Source organism: Eptesicus fuscus, chromosome 9, assembly GCF_027574615.1.
Source record: "Eptesicus fuscus isolate TK198812 chromosome 9, DD_ASM_mEF_20220401, whole genome shotgun sequence".
Taxonomy (NCBI): Eukaryota; Metazoa; Chordata; class Mammalia; order Chiroptera; family Vespertilionidae; genus Eptesicus; species Eptesicus fuscus.
This window is the reverse complement of record NC_072481.1, coordinates 17,497,765-17,522,290: the sequence shown is the minus strand read 5'-3', so window position 1 is coordinate 17,522,290 and position 24,526 is coordinate 17,497,765. Positions and strand designations below refer to the sequence as shown.

Here is a 24,526-nt window from a genome sequence, read left to right as displayed (position 1 = left end):
GGTTTGATTCTGGTCAAGGGCATGTACCTCGGTTTGCAACCAACAGATGTGTTTCACACTGATGTTCCTCTTCCCCTCTCCCATGCTCTCTAAAAACCAGTGGAAAAATATCCTCAGGTGAGGATTTAAAAAACAACAACAAAAACAAAGTTGCCCATGCTCAGTGCCTTCTGTAATTACTTATACATTTCAATGGGCCATGCGGCCAATAGAACATTCTATTAGTCTACCAGTTAATACAGATCCAAGAATGACAGAATTTGCATTTCTTTTCCTTTTACTCCAAAGGGCAGCTACTTATCTTCCAAAAACAGCATCCCTTTAGAGGAACCCAAAAAGCACTGTTAACTGCCAAAAAGGTGAGGTGGCTCTTCTTTCCTAAATGAAAACAGAAAAAACTATTAGAATCCTAGATTCTTAAATTTGAAAATTACACATTTTAACGTACTAGATGTTTCCTGCATGGTTTGTCTCCTCAGTCATGGTCCACAGGACTCTGAGAAGTTGTAGGAATATGCAGGCGCAGACTCGAGGCCCGGCTTTCTCTCCAACGTTGTGGAAAGGGACTGTACGTCACGGGGCAGAGCCCTAAGCTCCCCTACGCCACCTGGACAGAGCCCGGGGAGAGTGACCTCCCGGGGTATCCACGTTGGGAGTGTCTGATTAATCAAGCACAAACAGTAGTAATTACAGTTCAGCTAAACAGCATTACCCCTCAAAACCTCTTAGAGATTTTTCTTTATTACATACTAGAGGCCTGACGCACAAAATTCGTGCAAGGGTAGGCCTTCCTCCCTCCCGGCTGCCCTTGCAGCCCTGCTTTCAGCATATTACTTTTATTATTATTATAGATCACACTACATGTAGTTGTTAGTTTAGTAGCTGGTTTTAACCAATTTCAAACAAGTCATTGCTATGTACTATTTCATGATTTACTTCATCAGTTATTCCTTGAAGGCGTATGCAGACAAATATGCCCAGCTTCAACTCCAGTATCATGAAAAGGGACTGTGCACGAGACCAAACCCCATCTCCTGTGGATGGACTTTAAAGGGCTAAACGGATAAGCCAAAAGCAATTCAGACTTACTTACCCAAATCAAGTTACTTAGAATCTTGACTGAAGGCTGCAAAACAAGGTAGAGAGCTTAATTCAGCAGTACAGTAAAACTGGTTAAAGCAAAAAATTCACTTCTGATCAACCTACATCCAGATAGGAAGCTCTAGAGCAGCAACTGTCAACCTTTTCCACCTCATGCTGCACACAAACTAATTACTAAAACTGCAGCACACAAGAAATATATTTCCCTGATCTGCCAAAACCGGCAGAATTTTTCAATATAAGTTTTTATTGATTTCAGAGAAGGGATAGAAACATCGATGATATAATTACTTATAAATTTCATTGGCCACATGGCCCATTGAAACATCAAGATAGAATCATGGATGGGCTGCCTCCTGCACCCCCGCTCCCGCCGAAATTGGCCATGTGCTCTGACCTCCTGGTTCATAGGTTAATGTTCAACTACTGAGCCAGGCCAGTGAATCAATTAAAAGGTAGAATTTTAATTGATTCACAGCAGTTACTGTGTTGGCTATAGATTTTAAATTTGACAATCCAAGGGGGACAATGGTAAGATATGTACACATATAATACCTTAATTAAAAAATAAATTTAGCCGAGGCCGGTTTGGCTCAGTGGATAGAGCGTCGGCCTGCGGACTCAAGGGTCCCGGGTTCGATTCCGGTCAAGGGCATGTACCTTGGTTGCGGGCACATCCCCAGTAGGGGGTTTGCAGGAGGCAGCTGATCGATGTTTCTCTCTCATCGATGTTTCTAACTCTCTATCCCTCTCTCTTCCTCTCTGTAAAAAATTAATAAAATATATATATTTAAAAAATAAAAATAAAATAAATTTAAAAATTTTTTTAAAAATTTGACAATCCAAGGGAAAAGAGGTCAGTGCCCGACTAAATCGGCAGATACCACAAGTTTTCAATTTCTTGCAGCACACCGGTTGCAAATCGCTGCTCTAGAGAGATGTTTCCTGCATGGTTTGTCTCCTCAGTCATGGTCCACAGGACTCTGAGAAGTTGTAGGAATATGCAGGCGCAGACTCGAGGCCCGGCTTTCTCTCCAACGTTGTGGAAAGGGACTGTACGTCACGGGGCAGAGCCCTAAGCTCCCCTACGCCACCTGGACAGAGCCCGGGGAGAGTGACCTCCCGGGGTATCCACGTTGGTCACCACACTTTGATTCAGACTCCTGTGCTGGAAATCCCATCCAGCCCACAGCGACTTCCCGGGGATACCCACGTTGGGGTGGAGCCTAAATTCCCCCAAAGTCGTCAAAACTCGAGTTCAAGACTGGCCAGAAGTCTTGTCAATAACCGAAATTCACTTTCAGCCGGGCACCGCAAACACACATCCAGAAACTACAGGCCATTAGCACGCTCCCCGAGAAATGGCAAATACAGTCTTTTGGACAGCATTTAATCTTTATATCTTTAAACGGGTCATCTTCAAATTACCCTAAATGTTAAATTGGCAGCACGAAGAGCCATCGGTTTCGAAATCAGGACGCAAACGCGGGAGGGGCCAGGAAGAAAATGTCCTGCGTGCAACTCCACCGAGGGCAACGCGACTCCTAGGAGGCAGGGTAATAACTGGGCAGCGGGGTGGGGTGGCTGCGTTCTCAGCGTCTTGGGGTGGAGGGTGCAGTTCGGCGCGAGCGCGCCTCGGTTACGCCATCACTCGCGGATCGCGACACCGCCCCGGCCCCTCCGCACGAATTAATAAGGGCAGTCAGCACGGGTGCCGCTGGAACCAGTCCTTCTAAACAGTATCATTTCTACAGGGAAGGCTGGGTGGCAGGACAGGGTACCAGAGGTGAAGCTGGCAAACCAGGCGGTAAAAACACTTACCCGACGCCAGGAAGGCTGAGCCAAGGACTCCTCCTAAAAGGCCGGAGGAACACAAGGCGTCCTGATTTTATACCTGTCGAAGCGAGCGGATATGTCTAGTGCGCCTGCGCCCCGCCATGCGCAATCAGCCTATCGGAAATCCACTAGGTTAAGCCCCACCCCTACCAGGACCAGAGGATTCTCGCGATATGAGAGCCTTCACGCGCAACTTTGCCGGGGAATGTAAATGACAGGAACTAGGTGTGTAGGCGGGTACGTTTCTAATAGCAAACGTACCCTCAGTCCGCTCCGTCTGGGGAATGTGCTGTTAAACGCGTCAGAAATAACTTTGGTGTAATAAACATGCAAAATAGAAAAAGACATCTAGAGAAACGCGAAAAGTCTGAAAAGTGGTGGAATCTGCCCCGTCACAAGTGAAATAGACATTTGATAAGTGCGTAGCTAAAGAAGGCAAGTGCTCCTACGCGAATTGGTTAAACTTAAAAGCCTCCTGTGCACAACCACGGGAACATACTGTTGAACTGTACACTTACAAATGGTTAAAATGGGAACTTTTTCGTTAAGTACATTTTAACACATACACCCCCAACATAAAGCATTAGGCAAGTAAAGAATCCTGAAGATACATGTTGCGGCATAATGTTACAGATGGGATAGAATTTCTAAGACGGTGTTAGGTGAATAAACGTTCAATTGACATAGAGCTATCACAGCTGGACTATAACGAGTAGAAATATTTGTGGTGTTCCTTCTATAAGATGTTTGTGCTGGGTGGTTTACATACATTATTTACTGTCACAGCAATTCCAAGACATTGGAATTATTACCCACATTTTAAGATGCAAAACAGGACCAGAGCAGTGGTTCTCAAAGTGTAGTTGGTAGACCTTGGGGTCTCTGAGATTCTTTTGGGGTTCCATGAGGTCAAAACTATTTCACAATAATACTTTCTTTGCCTTTTTCACCGTGTTGACGCTGCACTGATGTAAAATGAAATAGTGGGTAAACTTGGCTGGTGCCTCAGCTTTTCAAGGCCTTGTTATCAAACTGGTAATAGTGTACTGGTAATAGTGTTTTTCATCATCAAAGATACACAGTATTTTATTTTATTTTTTAAATATATTTTTATTTTTTAAATATATATATTAAAAATACGTTTTATTGATTTTTTTTACAGAAAGGAAGGGAGAGGGATAGAGAGTTAGAAACATCGATGAGAGAGAAACATCGATCAGCTGCCTCCTGCACACCCCCCACTGGGGATGTGCCTGCAACCAAGGTACATGCCCTTGACTGGAATAGAACCTGGGATCATTCAGTCCGCAGGCCGACGCTCTATCCACTGAGCCAAACCGGTCAGGGCTTTTTAATATATTTTTATTGATTTCAGGGAGGAAGGGAGAGGGAGAGACAGATGGAAACATCAATGATGAGAATCATTGGCTGCCTCCTGCATGCCCCCTACTGGGGATAGAGCCCGAAACCCAGGCACGTGCCCTTGACTGGAATCAAACCCACCAGGGACCTTTCAGTCCACAGGCCGACGCTCTGTCCATTGAGCCAAACCAGCTAGGGCAATATACAGTATTTTAGAAAAGTCATGTTAACCTAAGAATGTCTTTGATGAAGCAATAATCATTAATTTTATTCTTGACTTTTGAGTATCTATCTTTTTAAAAATATATATTTTTATTGATTTCAGAGAGAAGGAAGAAGGAGAGATAGAAACATCAATGATGAGAGAGAATCATCAATGGGCTGCGTCCTAGATGCCCCCCACCAGGGATTGAGCCTGCAACCTGGCTATGTGCCCTGACTGGGAATCTAACCGTGATCTCCTGGTTCATAGGTTGATGCTCAACCACTGAGCCACACCAGCAGGGCTGAATATCTATCTTTTTTTTTTAAATTACTTTATTGATTAAGGTATCACATATTTGTCATCAACCCCCCCAATATCTATCTTTTTAATACTCTGAGTAACAAAGTGAGAGAAATACACATACAGCACTTTTGCTGCATACCAAAGTACTCCAGCAAAATAATTTATGTGATTGGATTGAGCTGAAATAGCTTTATTTTTTTCATGGCATACAATTTTACTTGAAAGAACATCTGACATCTTTGCCAACTAGGTATCTGTGTAAGACTGGAATTTTTTCATTTACTTAAACTAAAACAGCATATAGTAACAGACTGAATATGAGAAGTAAATATGAGAATTGAGCTATTCTCTATTAAACCAAATATTTAAAAGATTTTCAAAAAATGTAAAACATTGCTACTCTTTTCACTATTTTTGGAAAATAGATATTTTTCATAAAAATATATTATTAATGTGTAATGTGTTATTTTGGAAGGTATTATAAATATGTTTTTAGATTTCTCTTTTTAAATTTTAGTACAGTATCAATAGATATCACTCACAGATACAAAAATTCTTTGGGGTTCTGAATAAATTTTAAAATTGTGCCCTAGTCGGTTTGGCTCAGTGGATAGAGCGTTGGCCTGCAGACTGAAGAGTCCCGGGTTTGATTCCAGTCAAGGGCACATGCCTAGGTTGTGGGCTCGATTCCCAAGTAGGGGGCGTGTAGGAGGCAGCCGATAAATGATTCTTTCTCATCATTGATGTTTCTATCTCTCTCTCCCTCTCCCTTCCTCTCTGAAATCAATAAAAATATATATATATATTTTTAAATGGCAGAGAAGCCCTAGCCAGTTTGGCTCAGTGGATAAAGCATCAGCCTATGGACTGAAGGGTCCTGGGTTCGATTCTGGTCAAGGGCATATGCCTGGGCAGTCCACAGTAGGGGGTGTGCAGGAAGCAGCTGATCAATGATTCTGTCATCATTGATGTTTCTATCTCTCTCTCTCCCTCTCCCTTCCTCTGAAATAAATAAAAATATATTTTTAAAAAAGGCAGAGTAAGTGGATGCTGCACAAACATGCCCCCAGGAACAAACTGGTCTTACAACTAAAATACAGAAAATAAATAAATAAATAAATAAATAAATAATTGTGAAGGGGCCACAAAACCAAAATGCATGAGAACTAGTAGTTTAGAAGAAGGAAGACAAGTCTGCTACTTCTCTGGTGATATTACCAGCATTCACTTACCTTTCTTTTAAAAAAATATATTTAATCGATTTCAGAGAGGGAAGAGAGATAGAAACATCAATGATGAGAGAGAATCATTGATTGGCTGCCTCCTACAGGCCCTCCACCAGGGATTGAGCCCAAAATCTGGGTATGTGCCCTTGACCAGAATCGAGCCCAGGACCCTTCAGTCCACAGGCCGATGCTCTATCCACTGAGCCAAACTGGCTAGGGCCACTTACCTTTCAGTCACTCATTCAACATTCTCTTAGTGGATATGACTTATTGCTGGACATTGTGCTAGACACTGGGGATTCTAGATGAAATACTTTAGAGTTTACAGTGGAGGAAATAGACATGACAGAGAATTATGCTACTGCTTGGAGAGTGGTACCTGGCATGAATAAAGAAAACATCTGGAGAGCACAGAGGACAGAGCAACTGAATAATATGCTAAAGGCTCGGAGGGTTTTCCTGGGGAGTTAAAATTTGAGCTAGAACTTGAAGGAATTGTAAAGGGATGTGGGGGGGCGGGGAGGAGAGGGGTATGGATGATGACAGTATTCTAGGTTGAGGAACTAGCAAACCTGTGGTCTCCCAGGAAGGGTGAGAAATCAGCTTGATGAGGAACATTAAAGGAAGAAGTGCCTGGATTTTTCATGAGACTGGAAAGTAGGCAAGAGCTGAATTACAAAATATTTTGTAGTCCAGGCCGTTTAAATATTATCTAGGTAACTAGAGGCCAATATGTTTTGAAGTAAAGGATGGCTGTAACTGTCCTTCATTTTAGAAATGTAATTCCAGGGGCAATATTGAAGGATTGGAGAGACTGGAGATTACAAAGTCCTCCAGACTTTGGATCTGGATTGTAAACAAGGCAAGAGGAGAAATACAAATCAAGAGACATTTCCGAGGTAGAGAATTTATTGTCCTACTGCACCTGCAAGGTAAGAGAGGAACTTGCATATAAAACCAAAGTTTCAGGGTTGGGAGGCTGAACATATGGTGGTCTCTAACTCTGATAATTGAGAAAGTAGGCTGTGGGGGTAGACATATATGTTATGTTGGGAACATTTGGATATACACAGGGGTGGGAAAAGTATACACAAATAAATAATACAATCCTATATAATAAAAGCCTAATATGCTAAGTGTCCGGTTGGCTGTTCAACCAATCAAAGCATAATATGCTAATGATATGCTAAGGCCGCTCAACTGCTCGCTATGACATGCATTGACCACCAGGGGGCAGATGCTCCGACCGGTAGGTTAGCTTGCTGCTGAGGTCTGGCCCATTGGGACTGAGTGAGATGGGCCAGACATGGCCTGGAGCCCTCCTGCGGTCCCTCCTGGCTGGCCAACCTACTGTGTCCCTCCCCAGCCCTGATCGTGCACCAGTGGGGTCTCTTGGCCTGGCCTGCGCCCTCTTGCAAGCAATCCAGGACCCCTCAATGTTGGAGAGCCAGTTTTGGCCGGATTCTGCAGGCCAGGCTGAGGGACCCCACTGGTGCACGAATTCGTGCACCAGGCCTCTAGTAATTAATAAATGATAGAAGTACAAACTCTGTGTATCACGTACTCACAACCGTAAACCTACTTTTGCCCCCAGGTGTGTGTAAATCTCCCAAGGTCAATTGGAGATAGGGTTTTACTCCAGCAAGAAACCTGAGTTGTAGGTAAAGATTTCAAAGTTATCAGAATAGCAGTGCTGCCTGAAGTCACCTTGGGAAAGCAGGAAGAGTGATGAGAGGACATGGAAACTCATCATTTAAATGGTGGTCAGGGAAGAAGAACAGGGAAACATGATTGGAGGAGAATCAGGAGACGTGGGTGTCTGAGAAGCCAAGGAAGAAGTTTTGGGGACAAGAAACATGGTCTGAAATATCCATGTTGCAGAGTAAATACATTAAGAGCTGGAAACAGGCTTTTGATGTAGCAATTAAGAAATCACCGGTGACCTCAGGGAAAGCCATTTTTATTTTAATCCTCACCTGAGGATATTTTTTTCCATTCATTTTTAGGGAGAGTGGAATAGAGAGGGAAAGACAGAGATTGGTTGCCTCTTTTTTAAAAATATATTTTATTGATTTTTCACAGAGAGGAAGGGAGAGGGATAGAGAGCTAGAAACATCGATGAGAGAGAGACATCGACCAGCTGCCTCCTGCACACCCCCCACCGGGGGATGTGCCCGCAACCAATGTACATGCCCTTTGACTGGAATCGAACCTGGAATCGAACCTGGGACCTTCCAGTCCGCAGACCCATGCTCTATCCACTGAGCCAAACCGGTCTCGGCTTGGTTGCCTCTTGCACGAGCCCCGACCAGGCCCGGGCCTTGGGAGGAGCCTGCAACAAGGTATGTGCCCTTGATGGGAATTGAACCTGGGACCCTTTGGTCTGCAGGCCGACACCCTATCCACTGAGCCAAAGTGACTAGGGCAGTCATTTTTATTTTAAATTTAATTGAGATTTTAATGAGTTGAATAAACATGGCTTTAGAAACGGAAAACATGCATATAGATCAGAGGTCACAACCAATGTCAAGAAGCCTGTTCAGTTTACTTCTCCATCAGGTCTTCCTCCTCTACTAGTTACTCATTTAGCTCAACTGTTTGGACTGTACAGAAATTTAAGTTGTTTAACATTAAAATAGATTATGTGAAGGAGGTGTAGGAAAAGCAGGAGATAGGGCAATAGGTTGAAGAGAAAATATGATCAAAGGAAGATTTTTTTAGGGTAGGAAGAAGATAAACTTTAAACAAATTAATGGATGAATAAAGTGTGTGTGTATCCTCAGTAACAGATGGAGGGAAATTGAGGGCATTTGTTCCTGTCAGATGTTTTATGAAGGAGGCAAACATTCGTGGGGGAAGAAATGAATGGTATCCACCACAGACGGAGCAAGTGGTGGATCCAGGTTGCTGGTGGTTCCTATTTTGCCCTCAGGCCTCCTGGAGCTGGAATTCAAACAGTGGTTGTCTGTTTTGGTGTCAGGGCTTGGCTTTTTGTTGTTGTACGTTCTCATCTCTTATAAGTACACTTTCTATCTCATCCCCTCCCACTTAATATCCACTGGACACCTCCCCACTCGCTTTTTAAAAATATATATTTTAATTGATTCCAGAGAGGAAGAGAGAGGAAGATATAGAAACATCCATGATGAGAGACAATCATTGATTGGCTGCCTCCTGCACACCCCCTACTGGGGATCGAGCCCGCAACCTGGGCATGTGCCCTTGACTGGAATTGAACCAGGGACCCTTCAGTTTACAGGCTGACACTTTATCCACTGAGCCAAACCGGTTAGGGCGGACTTCCCCTTTTTGATAGTGGTTTTCAAAACCTCTCACTCTACTACAGTCCTCCCTTTCCGGGGATATAGTAATCTAAATCCATAAGAACCCTAAACTCATTCATTGTTTCAGCCAACACTGGGCAATGTGCACAGGCAACAATGCTTAACCTCAAAAGGGTAATGGCAATTGAGGCCTCTTTGGAGGACTAGAAGGAAAATCTGGGAGCAGGTGGAACCCAATGACATGAGTTCTGACTCATGGTTTCTTTAAATCCTGGGTAAAGAAAGGGTGGTGGACTAACCAAGGCCAGTCTCTGAAGTGACAAGCAGAAGGTGAGTCACTGGTGAGGCCACCATGAATGAAACTGGGCTGCTAGCCAGAGAGAAGTATATGAGGTATGAACTGTCTTATTGTGATGTCAGCCTGTGGTCTGATATGTGGTCTATACAGAGTAATCCTTATAGGGATGATTGGGATGCAATTGCTTGTCCTTGAATATATGCAGAGTGGTCACACAATGTGCTTTGACCTTGGGGAAGCAACTTCACCTCTTAGGTTCTTTGATGGTAGAATGAGTCTGTTTCTACTTACTTCCCAGACTAGGGGTGGGATCAATAGGATAAAGGACCGAGAGCAGTACCTGGTACATACTATGGGGTTCACAGTTGGCTTTCCTCTCTGCAGCCTATTCTTTTTCTATATGTGTGCACAGTCACTCACAAACATGACTGAGTGTCTCTGGCTACACTTAATGTACTTCTTTTTAAAAAAAATATATCTTTATTGATTTCAGAGAGGAAGGGAGAAGGATAGAGAGATAGAAACATCAATGATGAGAGAGAATCATCGATTGGCTGCCTCCTGCATGCCCCCTACTGGGGATCGAGCCCACAACTCAGGCATGTGCCCTTGGCTGGAATCGAACCTGGGACCCTTCAGTCTGCAGGCTGACGCTCTACCCACTGCGCCAAACCGGCTAGGGCTACACTTAATGTTCTTACTGTTATCTTTCCCTACTCATCTACTTCTCATTAAGGCTGTCTAGCAGTATTTTAGGTATCTTTTTTAAGCAGGCTTAAATCTTTTGGAATAAGGTAGAATATAAAATAAATACTTCATACCAGAATAGTATAGTTTTTTAAAATTCTAAAATACTTTAATAATTAATGTTGGTAGGAAGACTGATATACAATGCAATTATTTATTTTACAAGGAGATTCTGTACACCAGGGAAGCATTTTAAAGTACAATACATCAGACTTTTATTTCTTCTATACATTATGACTGTGAATTGTTACTTACAAGGAAAGGACACAAAATCCTTTATATTTATATGTATATATATAAAAATCACCTGAAAAGACTTGACCCCCAAAGTATCTTGTTTCAAAAGAACATGAATGAGATGAAAGATGAATTAGATTTCTTGGTGGCACATAGAAAGCAAACAAGAAGCTCAGGAAGTCACATCCTATTTCAAGCTTGGCACATTAAGGGAAAGAAAGGCAGTAAAGGGTTTGACAATGTCATCTTAAGCCACAGAATTCTGACATAAGCCAGGTGATCTCCAAACCAACAAGACCGAAAAGTTAGAAGTCAAGTTAGCAGGTAATGTGCTCCCGCCTTATATGCAGACCTCTGACAACATTGTGGAGTTGTCTCTTATCTTTCCCCCATGCCAAATGTTAATCAGTTTCAAGGAGATGTGAACCCAGTATATTTCCATAGCCATAAAGCATTTGACAGTCACCGAGAATTTATACCTCCTATTACCCATACAGAGAGAGAGAACACTACTTTTAAGGTCACTTGAGCGTTTTGTCTTAACATGATATTCTGACTCTTCACCAAATCTTACATGGACATAAAGGAGAAAAAAGGAAAAATCTACTGAAAGATTACATACAGAACAATGGGGACTGCAGAATAAATCTATAAAACAGCCACAATTTTATGAACATTAAGAAGAAAAAGCTACATTAAGAAGAAAAAGCTACATTCAATTAGTTAACTAGAAACTATTTTTTTTCTTCCATTAAGTGTGGATAGAATTAGAAGGAAACAGTGAGGCTGTAAGGTTTTTAATAAAAATTCAAAGAAAGCAAATGAATCTTGTTTTAGGAAATCATATTAATATATATTACAAAAAAGGGGGTGGAGGCTGAGCCAATGGCCAGGCACCGACTACAGCTTGGAAGAGTAGGATGAGTGAGGTGGAAGCTGCCAGAGGGGCAGCAGGAGGACAAACATCTGTGCTGAGGAGAGAAGCAGGGTCATGATTGAGCCCCTCCTAATCGCTTCTCCGAAGACCTGATTTAGCACCCAACATCCCTACGACTTTGCTGTGATTCTGGCTGGAAGTGTGGGGGCCAATAGCACACAACTCCCACAGAGCTGCTACAACTCTGCTTTATGGAGGAGAATGTATCTATTGGGCAAAATGATTTACAGTGTCATTTGGTGCAACAAACGTACAACAGCTTTTAACATTTAAGCCATGAGTCAGTTTTCTGCCAAGTTAGCATGAACATAAAGGCATTTTTTTGGTTTTGTATATAGAAAACACATGCTTTTGCCTTTTCCCAACTTGGAATCTGGTTGCAGGTCAGATTGAACATAATTTTCCATCACTTCAAGACTAAAATAATAATAATAAAAAAAGGAAGCACTCGACAGATCCTGAGCTTCTTTCAGGCTGGACGGCCTGCAGAGGACGGTATTGCTGTTCCAAGAGGTATAGTGCAAGGTGACATGCCAGCATGGTAGGAAGCTTCCCCTAGAAGTGGGGGCCCCTTGGCTAGAAGGTGGGGCCCTCTCGGTTTTCCCCACCACCAACTGGATTCAATGGCTAGAATTTAGCGCCTACACAAGTGGGTCCCACAACCAGGACAGAGCAGGTAAGGCTGATGGTGCGAACTGTGCCTCAGCACAGGCAGTCACATTGGTGTGGTGCAGCCAATAAAACGCAGAACCTGCAAGTGGCCCTGAACGTTTGTGGCTGGTGAGGGAATACCCCTCAAGTATGCTGCAATAGGAAAAGGTTCAAAGCACTGACAGAGTTCAGTTTTGCTCAAGGCAGCACATGAGAATCCATTCCAGTGAAACGCTACATTCATATAAGTGCCGTTCACCCCAGAAGACTCAATTCTGGCTGTGCTGGTAAGCGCTGAAGTTCCCGCCATGTCATTCTGGAGACTGAAGCAGCAAAGTAGCCCTGTTTTGGGGGGTTGTTTAGTTCCTCTCAAACTTCAGCATCATGGACGATGGTAGCTAAAACAGGTGATCAAAAAAAGCTGAGTTATCAGATATTATAGATTGTTTTTTTAAAAAAATATTTTTTATTGATATCAGAGAGGAAGGGAGAGGGAGAGAGAAATAGAAACATCAGTGATGAAAGAGAATCATCGATCGGCTGCCTCCTGCATGCCCCCTACTGGGGATTGAGCCCACAACCCAGGCATGAGCCCTTGACTGGAATTGAACCTGGGACTCTTCAGTCTGCAGGCCAACGCTCTATCCACTGAGCCAAACCAGCTAGGGCAGTGTGCTATCTTTAGACCTTGTTTCTCCTTGCACTCCAGGCTGAATATTCAACTATCTTCTAGGCATCTCCTCTTTAATGTGGCAAAGGCTTGTCAAATGCAACATATATAATTTATTTCCCAGTTTGTTTATTGCCTGCCTTTCTCTTTTAGAAGCTTGTTAAGAGCAGGGACTTGATCTTGTTTCCTGCTATGTCCTGAGTGCCTACCACTGTATCTATCATGTAGCAGCTGCTCAATAAATATTTTACTGAAGAAATGTCCTAAACTGTTCAACTGTACTCCTTATTGATATTAGAGACCTCAGAAATCACAAGTGAGAAGTCTGAGTCATTTTGACTACTTCCTTTGATTCATACCTGGAATCAACAGATTGCCAAGTGTCTTTCAGATCTCTCTCCCTTGCATTCTCACCATCACTTCCCTGCTTTGAGCACTAGTATGCTCACTATGGCTATTCCAGTTACTTCCTAACTGCTTCCTGCTGCTAGTCTCTCCACCCTCCCATTTCACCTTCCACAGTTCCACCAGAGCTTGTTCTGAAATAAACAGAACGCCAATGTTTCTGATATTCCAGCATAACAGTCAAAGTTCTTCAGAGTGTGGCTGTACCTCATCTTGCTGGTCTCAACTTCACCACACTGTCCCCATGCATCCTCTGCTCCAACTACACTTCCTGTTACTCAGAAACATCTTGTACTTTCCTACCTCCCATAGCCTTGCTAAAGCTGGTCCTTCTGCTTACACTGTTCCTTTCTTCCTTCTTGTCCAAATAAATTATTTATTTATTATTATTTTTTAAAATATATTTTATTGATTTTTTACAGAGAGGAAGGGAGAGGGACAGAGAGTTAGAAACATCGATGAGAGAGAAACATCAATCAGCTGCTTCCTGCACACCCCCTACTGGGGACGTGCCCGCAACCAAGGTACATGCCCTTGACTGGAATCGAACCTGGGACCCTTGAGTCCGCAGGCCGACGCTCTATCCACTGAGCCAAACCGGTTAGGGCAAAATAAATTATTTTACATACTCCACGATCCAGCCTAAATGTCACCTTCTCTATGACTCTTTCCTTTACTGTTGTCCATTATAGTACTTTCTTTTTTAAAAAAATATGTTATTTATTTCAGAGAGGAAGGGAGAGGGAGAGAGAGACAGAAACATCAATGATGAGAGAGAATCACTGCCTCCTGCAAGCCCCCTACTGGGGATTGAGCCTGAAAACCAGGCATGTGCCCTGACCAGGAATTGAACCGTGACCTCCTGGTCATGGGTCGACGACACTCAACCACTGAATCACACCAGCTGGGTGAGTATCCTTCTTTTAAAGTATGTCATTCGAGTCTTTCCTGTATGAACAACTCTGGTGGTGTGTTTGCTTTTTTAGAAACGGTTAGCTCACAGTATTTGGGTCTTTTGGCTCTTACCGTGTAAAATGTTTGCTCTCTTCATGAACCTCCATCTCTGAGCTTTTAAATTCATTTAGTTCTTTTCTTATGGCAGCCTGTGGAGTAAAGTGAAAATGTTTCAGCATTTTCTGTCTGCTATAGCATAGCAGTGGGATTTGCCATCTGGTCTCTATTGTACTTCACTTTGTGAGTCACTGTAACCCACAGCAGGCAACCCAGAGGGAAGAAAGAAGCCAGGGCAACACATAGGGTGAAACACCGAGCCAATACCCACTGCCGTCCCTGACACCAACCATCTCAGAATAAACTTACACTCTCCAGTGAAATCAAAACACTTGGAGACTTTAAAAGAGAGATTATAGCTTTTATAGTTTCCACGCATGTAAAAATGCTTTTCCTGTTTAAAAGTAAAATACAGTAATTACTAACATATGATACCCAGACTCTCTCCAACCAACATAATCACCATTAAAAATATGTCTTTTTTCCTTCCAGATTTCTGTACTGGGATATAACTGGGACTTTCTTCCAGTTTTGGTGGTGGTGGTGGTAGCATAATTAATATCAAGTTTTGTATTTTGTATCTTCAATTACAAATTTAACATTATTATTAAAAATAGAAATTTTGTTTATGTTTTCCTTTCCATTAGTGTTTTGCATAAAGAGAGAGACAGACCTTGTCGGCAGGGGTCAGTTTGGTCCAAGGTTTGTCAGCTCGCCGGTCATAATCTTGAGCATCTGTTACCTCCACATATTCATTAAACCTCAGAATCTTCCTGGCAAGGAGTTCGGCCACAGTTGGCCTTTGACTTAGCTGAAAGAAATGGAGCCTGTTAGTTGACTATGCCAAGAATCAGGCATCAATCATTCATTCAAATCGCCTCTAATCCAGTGGTTCACCCTTCGCTGTACATTGGAGTCACATAGGGACCTTCAAACACTTCTGATGCCCGGGTCCATCCCTAGAGATTCTGGGTATTGATCGTGTTGTTTTTTGTTGCTGTTTTTAAATCCTCACCTGAGGATATTTTTCATTGATTTTTAGAGAGTGAAAGGGAAGGTATGAAACAACGATTGAGAGAAACACTCATGTGAGAGAGACACATTGATTGGTTGCCTCCCAAATGAGCCCTGACCAGGGCAGGGATTGACCTGCAACTTAGGTATATGCCCTTGACTGGAACTGAACCCGGGACCCTTCAGTGCATGGGCCGATGCTCTATACACTGAGCCAAACAGGATAGGACGAGAGGTTTTTTAAAAATATATATATTTTTATTGATTGAGAGAGGAAGGGAGAGGGAGAGATAGAGAATCACTGATCAGCTGCCCCCTGGGGATGAGCTGGTAACCTGGGCATGCCCCAACTGGGAATGAACTGTGAACTTCTGGTTCATAGGTCAATGCTCAACCATTGAGCCACGCTGGCCGGGGGAGAGGTGTTTTTTTTTTAGTTTTTTTTTTAAAGCTCCTGAATGCACAGCTAAGTTTGAAAACCATTGCTATAAACAAGTGTAAAGTACTTCCAGTGCTTCTCAAACTTTAACATGCATACAAAACACTTGGGGGTCTGGCTAAAATGTAGATTCTGAATAAGCTGGTCTGGTAGGGCCTTAGATTCTGCATCTCTTACAAGGTCCTGGGTAATGCCAATGCTGTTGGCCCATGGGCCAGGTTTGAGAAGCAAAAGGATTAGGGCTATAAACTCACATATAATACATTAGAAAGTGAATACATTTAATATGAAAATAATATCTAATGGGTAATATTAAGGGTGAATTTATTTCCAACATGAACAATGTCCAGGACAGCAGATTCTGCAATACATTATGATTTAAAATTGCACCATCAGGTAACCTGCACAATCTGAAGGCAGCCTCTAGCTACCCTTATTCTATCGAGATACTTCCTCTGATTCTGGGGGAGGGGAGAAATGAGGAAGAAAATGTCTATATCCCCTTATTCTCTTGTGGATTATTATGTTTAAGAAATATCTAGAGCACTCAGACCAAATCAGAATCTACAGGAGGCAATTACAAACCATTATGGTGAGAAGAAAAGGAAATAGGTATTAATACTAGAGCTTTAGAGCTAACACACGTCTGGTACAGAAAAGATTCTACCCTAACTGATCTGGGACCAAGGAAAAAAATCCTAGTTGGTTTTTCATGCTTTTCAGATATTAATAAGGGTCAGTTCATTCTTTCCCAGATTAAAGAATAACCAGTTTGCCTTACAGAATTGAATGTTACACACTCCTGTTACCATCTCTATACTTCAACAGGTTTTAGAATCTACATCAAAATCCCAGGTCTACCAAATAAAAGGTAAAATTTTATGCATTTACTGAGCACCTTCTTATGCCAGGCTTTCTTTAAATAGTAAAAGTGAAAAGAAAAAAAAAGCTCTTGATAATACTGTGTTATTTTCTATATTTGCATCATGTATTCTATTTTCACAGCAACCTATGGCAATTCAAGTCAAGTGATTTCTTTCCCATCAGTAAGGTCATTCAAATATAAGACATGCACTCGGGAGACAGACAAAAACCGAACACTGGTCAATGTACCTTTCTAGTGAGCCGACGTTTAATCTCCCGTTTTTCTGCCTGACGATCAGCTTCATTTTTAGCTATAGTTGACAGTCAAAAACAAAAAATGTTACTTCACAATGGCAACCTGCATATCAAGCTTTTCACTAATTATAGTGCAGGTATTTCTTACAGACTCCGAGTCAGAATAAAACATGAATTTTGGGGATGGCTAACCAAGATGGCTGGCCAACTGGTAGTGTAATACTCAAGAGCAAGGGTAGCAAACTATGGTACCGAGTCCGGAATGTAGGCTACATTTTTACTGCCCATGAGCTGAGACTGATTTTTACATATTTTAAAAAATATCTTTTTCCCCCCACTGTGCTTTATTTTATTTGAAGGTTAACTTCTACCTCTGTGTAAAATATGTTTTTACTCGTTTTTAGAGAGGGAGGTAGGGAAAGGGAGAGATAGAAACACTAATGAGAGAGAAACATCAATCAGCTGCCTCCTGCACACACCCCCACCAGGGATTGAGCCTGCACCCAGGCATGTGCCATGAGAATCGAACCAGTGACCTCTTGGTGCATGGGTCGATGCTCAACCACCGAGCCACACTGGCTGAGTTGGTTTTTTCACATTTTTAAGTGATTATAGTTGAATGGTTTAATAAATACCTAAATAATAATTTCCTTTTATTTTAGCCTGAAAAACTGAAAATATTTATTCTGTGTCCTTTAAAAAAAAAACTTTGGCCCTAACCGGTTTGGCTCAGTGGATAGAGCGTTGGCCTGCGGACTCAAGGGTCCCAGGTTCGATTCCGGTCAAGGGCATGTACCTTGGTTGCGGGCACATCCCTGGTGGGGGGTGTGCAGGAGGCAGCTGGTTGATGTTTCTCTCTCATCGATATTTCTAACTCTCTCTCCCTCTCCCTTCCTCTCTGTAAAAAATCAATAAAATATATTTAAAAAAAGAAAAATCTTTGCAGCCCTGGTCAGTGTGGCTCTTTTGGTTGAGCCAATGAAAGTTTGCCTGTTTAAGTCCTGGTCAGGGCACATGCCAGGGTTGTGGGCTCGATCCCTGATAGGTGGCCATCAATGTTTCGCTCTCACAGTGATGTTTCTCTCTCTCTCTCTCCCTCCCTCCTTCCCTCCCACCCCTCTCCTTTCCTCTCTAAACATTGATAAAAAAAAATCTTAAAAAAAAAAAATCTTAAAAAACAACAAAAACCCCCTTTCAGAAACTTGCTCAAAGGTAACCACTTAGAAGGGAGATCACACTAAGTTTTGTGTGATAGGTTTGTAAAGACTCCCACACTTTAAAATTTACTAAGTGATTAAGTTGCATATATCCAAATAGTGATGAGAGAACAAGGTCAAACTGAGCATGCCCACAAGTAACCCTATGAAGCCTAATCCTCTTTGGTGTGTGGAGGTTTTTAGGTCCAAATTTCACCCTATAATATGGAAAAATAAATCTGACCTAGATTAGAATGCTATTTCAGGAAGTTAATTATGTACGGGGGGGGGAGAGGAGGGACGAAGGGGAATAAATACATGGTCCTATTTTGTGACTTTAGAGATATGAAAGTCTTAAGAGATGAAAAAGGCAGCAAGTCTGCTGCACTTGGGAGTTGCTTTGGGCCCCAGCCCTTAGATTCCACTAGGAACAGGAGGGCCCCTCCAACTGCACAGCCACTCTTTTGCTTCTTTGAAGAAAGGGAAATGTTGGGCGGCGTCTACCACACACTGTGAAATCCTCCCAAAGGCCCAAGGCAGGCTCAAGATACTGTGAGAACATGAAAATTTCCTGTAGCATCCCAGTACACTAAATAATATGATAATGTTATCTTGTAAAGAAAGTTTGGGGAACTCTGTTCCTTCAGGGGAAAAGCTATGAAAAGTCTTTCCTTGGCTGGAACACTCTCTCCTTGGCCCTTGCAGAAAATGCTTCTCTTCTCTGTTATATATATTACAGTGAGAAATATATAAAGAAAATCTATACAACTTTATAATTGGACTCACGTTGTAGTATATTTCGTTGTTCAAGTTCCTCTGGTGTTGGTCTTTGACTCAGTCGTCTAAAAAGAGAAATAAAAATATTATCTATGTTAAACCTCTCAATCCTGTTTATAAAGACCTGTTTTGGTCTTAGTTTTATATTAGTCCCTACATTGGGAAGAAATCAATAAAATCTCAAACTGTTTTGATATTTCATTTGTTTATCTGATTCACTGTTTATGAAACAAGTTTCACATTGAAAGTGTTCATACAGATGTTACAACATAAAAAAGAATCCTATATAATAAAAACCTAATATGCTAAGTGTCCAGTTGACCAGTCAGCTGTTCAACCAATCAAAGCATAATATGCTAATGATATGCTAAGGTCTCTCAACCGCTCGCTATGACATGCACTGACCACCAGGGGGCAGATGCTCTGACCAGCAGGTTAGTTTGCTGCTGGGGTCTGGTAGATCGGGACTGAGCGAGATGGGCTAGGCACACCTTGGAGCCCTGCTGCAGTCCCTCCCCGGCTGGCCAACCTCCTGCATCTCTCCCCAGCCCCAATCGTGCACCGGTGGGGGTCCCTCAGCCTGGCCTGCGCCCTCTTGCAATCTGGGACTCCTCAGGGGATGTTGGAGAGCTGGTTTTTGCTCGATCCCGCAGGCCAGGCTGAGGGACCCCACTGGTGCACAAATTCGTGCACTGGGCCTCTAGTTGTATGTATAAATAGGAGGCCAGAATTCTAGTTCTAGCTCTGACATCAACAAGCCCTAACACTACAAAATAGCTCAGTCAGACTCTGAATGTACTCATCTGTAAAATGAATGTTTGGACTGGACTGGTGGCTCCCAAACAGATTTGCTTCTTCAGTAAGTCTGTTAGTAACACAGATCCTCCAGCATATTAACAAAAATTTTGATTCAGGAAACCAGGATAAGGACTGAGATTTTAAAATAAGGTCCCCTCTATCAAATATTTGATGAAGTTTCTCATCATCCACAGTTCTGAGATGTTACCAATGATGTGTCATTTTTGGAATCAGAAAATTACTCATTTCTTATCACCTATATACATAAAACCCTATTATGCAAATAGATCAAACAGCAGAACAACCGAAAAGCCGAATAACCAGTTGCTATGATGTACGCAGACAGTATTTGAACCACATGATAATAACTATTTTTTTAAGTTTATTTTTTAAATTTAATTTTAATTAATTAATTTTTTATTTCAGAGAGAGGAAGGGAGAGGAAGCGAGAGATAGAAACATCAATGATGAGAGAGAATCATTGATTGGCTGCCTCCTGCACATTGGGGATCAAGATGAAACCCAGGAATATGCCCTGACCGGGAATTGAATCATGACTTTCTGGTTCCTAGTCAACACTCAACCACTGAGCCATGCGGCTGGGCAAAGATCCCCATTTTAAACTAATTCCTAATTTTGATGGTCTCTTGCTGACAATCAGAGGGCCACGGTTTTGCATTAAGAGTGCCATCCTGGCCAACAGCACAACCAGGTGTGTAAGACAGGAGAGGAGAATATATTTTAGTTAATGAACATTCTTAATTACTTTGTAAGTAATGTGTCACCAGTTCCATCTCCTTTTCCTCATTCTGTCAAGAGATACATCTGAGTTGGGAAAACACCTGTCTATATACCTGGACTCTAATGTGTATTATATGTGCAGGTAATTGGCCTGTATTTAGTTTCTCTGTTCTTTGGGTTCCAGCTGACTTGAAAAATATAGCAACATAATGAAAAAATATGTATACTAACACTTTGAAAGGAGGCAGTTACATGGAACATGTGTAATAGATATAATAAAAAGTATGGGTGTGCTCTTTAATTGGGTTGGCATCTCATGCTTGAGCAACTGGATAAGTGACAGAGGAGTCTCCCTATTCTGGGAACCACCTGAATTCTCTAAAACTTAAAACAACAACAAAACTTATCTTATGGTTTAATTTCCAAGTTCTTAGAGAATACTCAACTGGGCACAATTGGTTGTTTTTTTGTGTGTTTTTTTTTTTAAATACATTTTTATTGATTTCAGAGAGAGGAAAGGAGGAGAGAGAGAGAGAAAAACATCAATGATGAGAGAGAATCATCGATCAGCTGCCTCCCGCACACCCCACACTGGGGACTGAGCCCAAATCCAGGCATGTGCTCTGACTGGGAATCTATCCGTGACCTCCTGGTTCATAGGTCGACGCTCAACCACTGAGCCATGCTGGCCAGGACACAATAGGTATTTTAAAAATATTATACTATTTCTAGAATTAAAAAAAAAAAAAAAAGTAACAAAATGATAAATGAATGCTTCACCACAAAATAAGTCTCCAACATACATACTGTCCTAATCAAATCGATGTATTCTAACTAACGGGCCTACCGGATCAGCGTGTTCCCAATCTGGTGCCGTATTTCATTCCACTCCTCTTTGCTTTTGCGTGGCCAAGAATTCAAGTTCAACTCTGGTTCACTGGGCTTGTGATTCAACTTCATTGCCAGTGTGTCTTTCCTCTTCACTTTGTTGGCCAGAGCACCTTTGCACAAGAAAAGAAAAATAATGTTGAAGCTTAAGGCTCAACCTCACCTGCTTGAGCTTCAGACAAGAGTCTGAACAAATAATATCCTATCTCTCAGCCTCCTACGTGGCCTCTAATCGTCCAGCTAACACAGAGGTGGGGGTAAAGCTAAAAAGCATCTAAAAATCTCAGCCAGATAGCCTCAGATGGGCTAAAGATATCTTCTCCCTTCTACCAATCCTCTATACTTTCATCCTTAGTAAGAATTGCTATAGGAGAGAATCTAAGCATAGGGCAGCCCTCTGAATTACAACAAAAAGTATTCATACTAACACACCTAATAAAATTCCTATCTTAAGGCTGTTCTCTCACTTTCAGGATTCCATTATTGAAAACAGATGAAAAACTGAATGACGCAATCTACTTGGCTCCCGCTCACTGGCTTGTTATAACAATGGCAATATCAGAGACAAGAGTTCCTCATAAGCCAACATCAGGCAGTCAGATGACTCAATGGGAGACGGTGCCTGTTTCCATTCATTTTTCACTTGCTAAGACCAGCCAGTAGCTTTATCTATAAAATAATTTTCTCTTTTGCTTTTCCCTCATTTTCTTACTGTTCTGGCTTTCATCTTCATCCTCTTCGTCTCGGTACTGAATGGGACCTTCTGAGTCTGAGTCGCTCTCCTTCTCTTCCTCTTCCTCCTGCAGACACTGTGGTAGTTTAGGAGTGACTGAGGTAGGAGGCATGTCTTCACTGCATGCAGATGGGTGGGTTTGCTCCTCTTCTTCATCGTCTGGACTAAAAAATTAACATAATTACATAACCTTTCAGAAAGGTTAAGGGACATACACTACTACAAGCTAGTTAATAAGAGGTAGAGCTGGGATTTGAACCCAGAGCTAGCTTACGCCAAAATCCACGCTCTTAAGCACCATGTATAAAAAAAATACAGGGGTTTCAATTTTCAAGTGTAAAAGTTGATAATTTTTGTATTGTCATGAAATTGTCTGCTATGGAAACCATGTTATAGAAATCAGCAGGGTAAACAAAGTTCAAGTTCTAGAACATGTCTTATTTGTTGAGTATTCTTTTTGCTTTAAATTTATTCACATTTTCTTTTTATAAATAATTTTTTTCCAAGAAGGGCTAACTAGAAAAGGAAAGGAAAGGAGAGGAAACAAGAGGCAAGCTTTCAAGGCACTCACACTTTCAGCATTTCAATAGTGATGGGAAGTGACCTGGTACGACCCAGAGTATTGCTGTCCTCAGAAAAGTTGTCACTGTTCTCAAAGAGCAACGAATGAGCTCTGTGAGAGCCCTCCAAGGAAGAAGAGATGGGAAGTGGGCTGGTCAGGGCCTGTTGGATTCGGATATGCAGTGGGAGTGGGGGCAGCCTAGAAGGTACATGGGGCTCCCCAAAGCTGTGGTCCAACATCCTCTTGGGTACTTCCTTCTTCTGGTCTTCCTGCTGGGGAACCTCCTGGGGTAGATCTAAAGAAGGTGCAAACTCCATTTCTGGCACAACTTGAAAAGTCTTAGCAGGGAAAGGAGGGGACCGTGGGGGTTCTGGGGGTATGTGAGTGGGCAGTGGGGGGGATGGGGAGGGAGGCGGGATAAGCAGCAGCTGTTCGGAGCCCACAGAGCATGTGCTCTTCTCTCTCTGATCGCTTGGTGCTTTCGTGGTGGTGGCGGCGGCGGCAAAGTCCGAGGTGGGTACCAAGGTTGATGGAATGCCTCTCTTCGGTGGTAAGGGTGGGGATGGTTTAGATAACAATGTTCCACTGTTCATTGCTGGAAAAAGAGAGAGCAACATCTCACTATAAAATGGCTTTACAATGCTTTGAAGGGCCAGCCCAGGGCATAGAATTAGAACTGAGCTGTCTTAACCATTCAGGCAAAAAATTACATTTCATGGCTTTGCCAATACCTAGATACCTCATTTTAAACAAAATTATCCTTCAATACCTATGAGACCTAATAAATGTATAGAGATATAGGAAGACCACTGTCCTAATACTCTGATAAGAAATTTTTAACAAAAATAAATGTTTTACTTTTTTAAAAAGAAAACTTGGCAGCTTTTTAAAAAAGAAATGTATGAGAGAGAGAGAGAGAGAGAGAGCGCAATTTGTGATCAAACCCGCAACCTGGGTATGTGTCCTAACTGGAAATTGAACCCACCACCACTTGGTGTATGAAACGATGCTCCAACCAACTGGCCAGGGTGGTAATCTGATGTTTTAATGTCATTTATCATAAGTGTGTGTGTGTGTGTGTGTGTGTGTGTGTGTGTGTGTGTGTGTGTGTATTTAATGTATTTTTATTGATTTCAGAGAAAAAGGGAGAGGGAGAGATAGAAACATCAACAATGAGAATCGCTGATCGGCTGCCTCCTGCACAGCCCCCACCAGGGATCGAGCCTACAACCTGGGCATGTACCTGATCAGGAATCAAACCATGATCGAATCAATACTCAACCACTGAGCTATCTTGGCCGGGCTCATCATAAGTATATTTTTAAAAGGACTTTCTAGAAAAAGAAAACATACACATTAAAAAAAGGATTCAGCCCTAGCCAGTTTGGCTCAGTGGTCAAAGTGTCAGCCCTCAGACTGAAGGGTCATGGGTTCGATTTTAGTCAAGGGGATGTACCTTGGTTGTAGGCTCCATCCTGGGCCCTGGTTAAGGTGCGTGCGGGAGGCAACCAATGGATGTGTCTCTCTCACATTGCTGTTTCTCTCTGTCTCTCCCCCTCCCTTCCATTCCCTCTTTAAAAAATCAATGGAAAAAGTATCCTCAGGTGAGGATTAACAAAAATAAAAATAAAAATAGGATTAAGCCCTGGCTGGTTTGGCTCAGTGGATAGAGCATTGGCTTATGGAGTGAAGGGTCCCGGGTTTGATTCCAGTCAAGGGCACATGCCTGGGTTGTGGGCTCGATCCCCAATAGGGGGCATGCAGGAGGCAGCCTGTCAATGATTCTCTCGCATCTTTGATGTTTCTATCTCTCCCTCTCCCTTCCTTTCTGAAATCAATAAAAATGTACTTAAAAAAAGGATTAAAAAATGTAAATCTTAGGCTCAATGAAAGAGATACTTTTGGGTAGACGGGGCTATTGCTGCCTCTCTAAAAACAGCAGTTGCTTACCCTGAGAAGAGTCTACTACTGGGTTAGAGCAGTGGT

General features: G+C 42.3%; 1 protein-coding gene, 1 long non-coding RNA gene and 2 other non-coding genes across 4 annotated transcripts in view; all 4 read right to left on the bottom strand.

Annotated features, from left to right (window-relative positions):
• Positions 1 to 124: 124 nt before the first annotated feature.
• On the bottom strand, positions 125 to 2,984 carry LOC129150305 (uncharacterized). Its single transcript, XR_008557057.1, has 3 exons — positions 2,923 to 2,984; positions 1,094 to 1,126; positions 125 to 378 (listed from the first exon to the last, which is right to left on the bottom strand). It is a non-coding gene; the product is annotated as an uncharacterized LOC129150305 (long non-coding RNA).
• Positions 450 to 653, bottom strand: LOC129150407 (small nucleolar RNA SNORA73 family). Its single transcript, XR_008557155.1, has one exon. It is a non-coding gene; the product is annotated as a small nucleolar RNA SNORA73 family (small nucleolar RNA).
• On the bottom strand, positions 2,038 to 2,241 carry LOC114233975 (small nucleolar RNA SNORA73 family). The gene has a single exon (XR_003620178.1). It is a non-coding gene; the product is annotated as a small nucleolar RNA SNORA73 family (small nucleolar RNA).
• Positions 2,985 to 10,502: 7,518 nt separating the features above from the next.
• Positions 10,503 to 24,526, bottom strand: part of PHACTR4 (phosphatase and actin regulator 4) — a 56,969-nt gene continuing 42,945 nt past the window's right edge. The window contains exons 8-15 of the mRNA XM_054720809.1: positions 22,550 to 23,135; positions 21,958 to 22,142; positions 21,205 to 21,358; positions 18,828 to 18,883; positions 16,840 to 16,901; positions 14,947 to 15,084; positions 14,289 to 14,365; positions 10,503 to 12,585 (exon numbers count right to left, since the gene is read on the bottom strand). Coding sequence (XP_054576784.1) covers positions 12,570 to 12,585; positions 14,289 to 14,365; positions 14,947 to 15,084; positions 16,840 to 16,901; positions 18,828 to 18,883; positions 21,205 to 21,358; positions 21,958 to 22,142; positions 22,550 to 23,135 — 1,274 coding nt within the window. The 3' untranslated portion in view covers positions 10,503 to 12,569. The remainder of the gene's footprint in view (positions 12,586 to 14,288; positions 14,366 to 14,946; positions 15,085 to 16,839; positions 16,902 to 18,827; positions 18,884 to 21,204; positions 21,359 to 21,957; positions 22,143 to 22,549; positions 23,136 to 24,526) is intronic.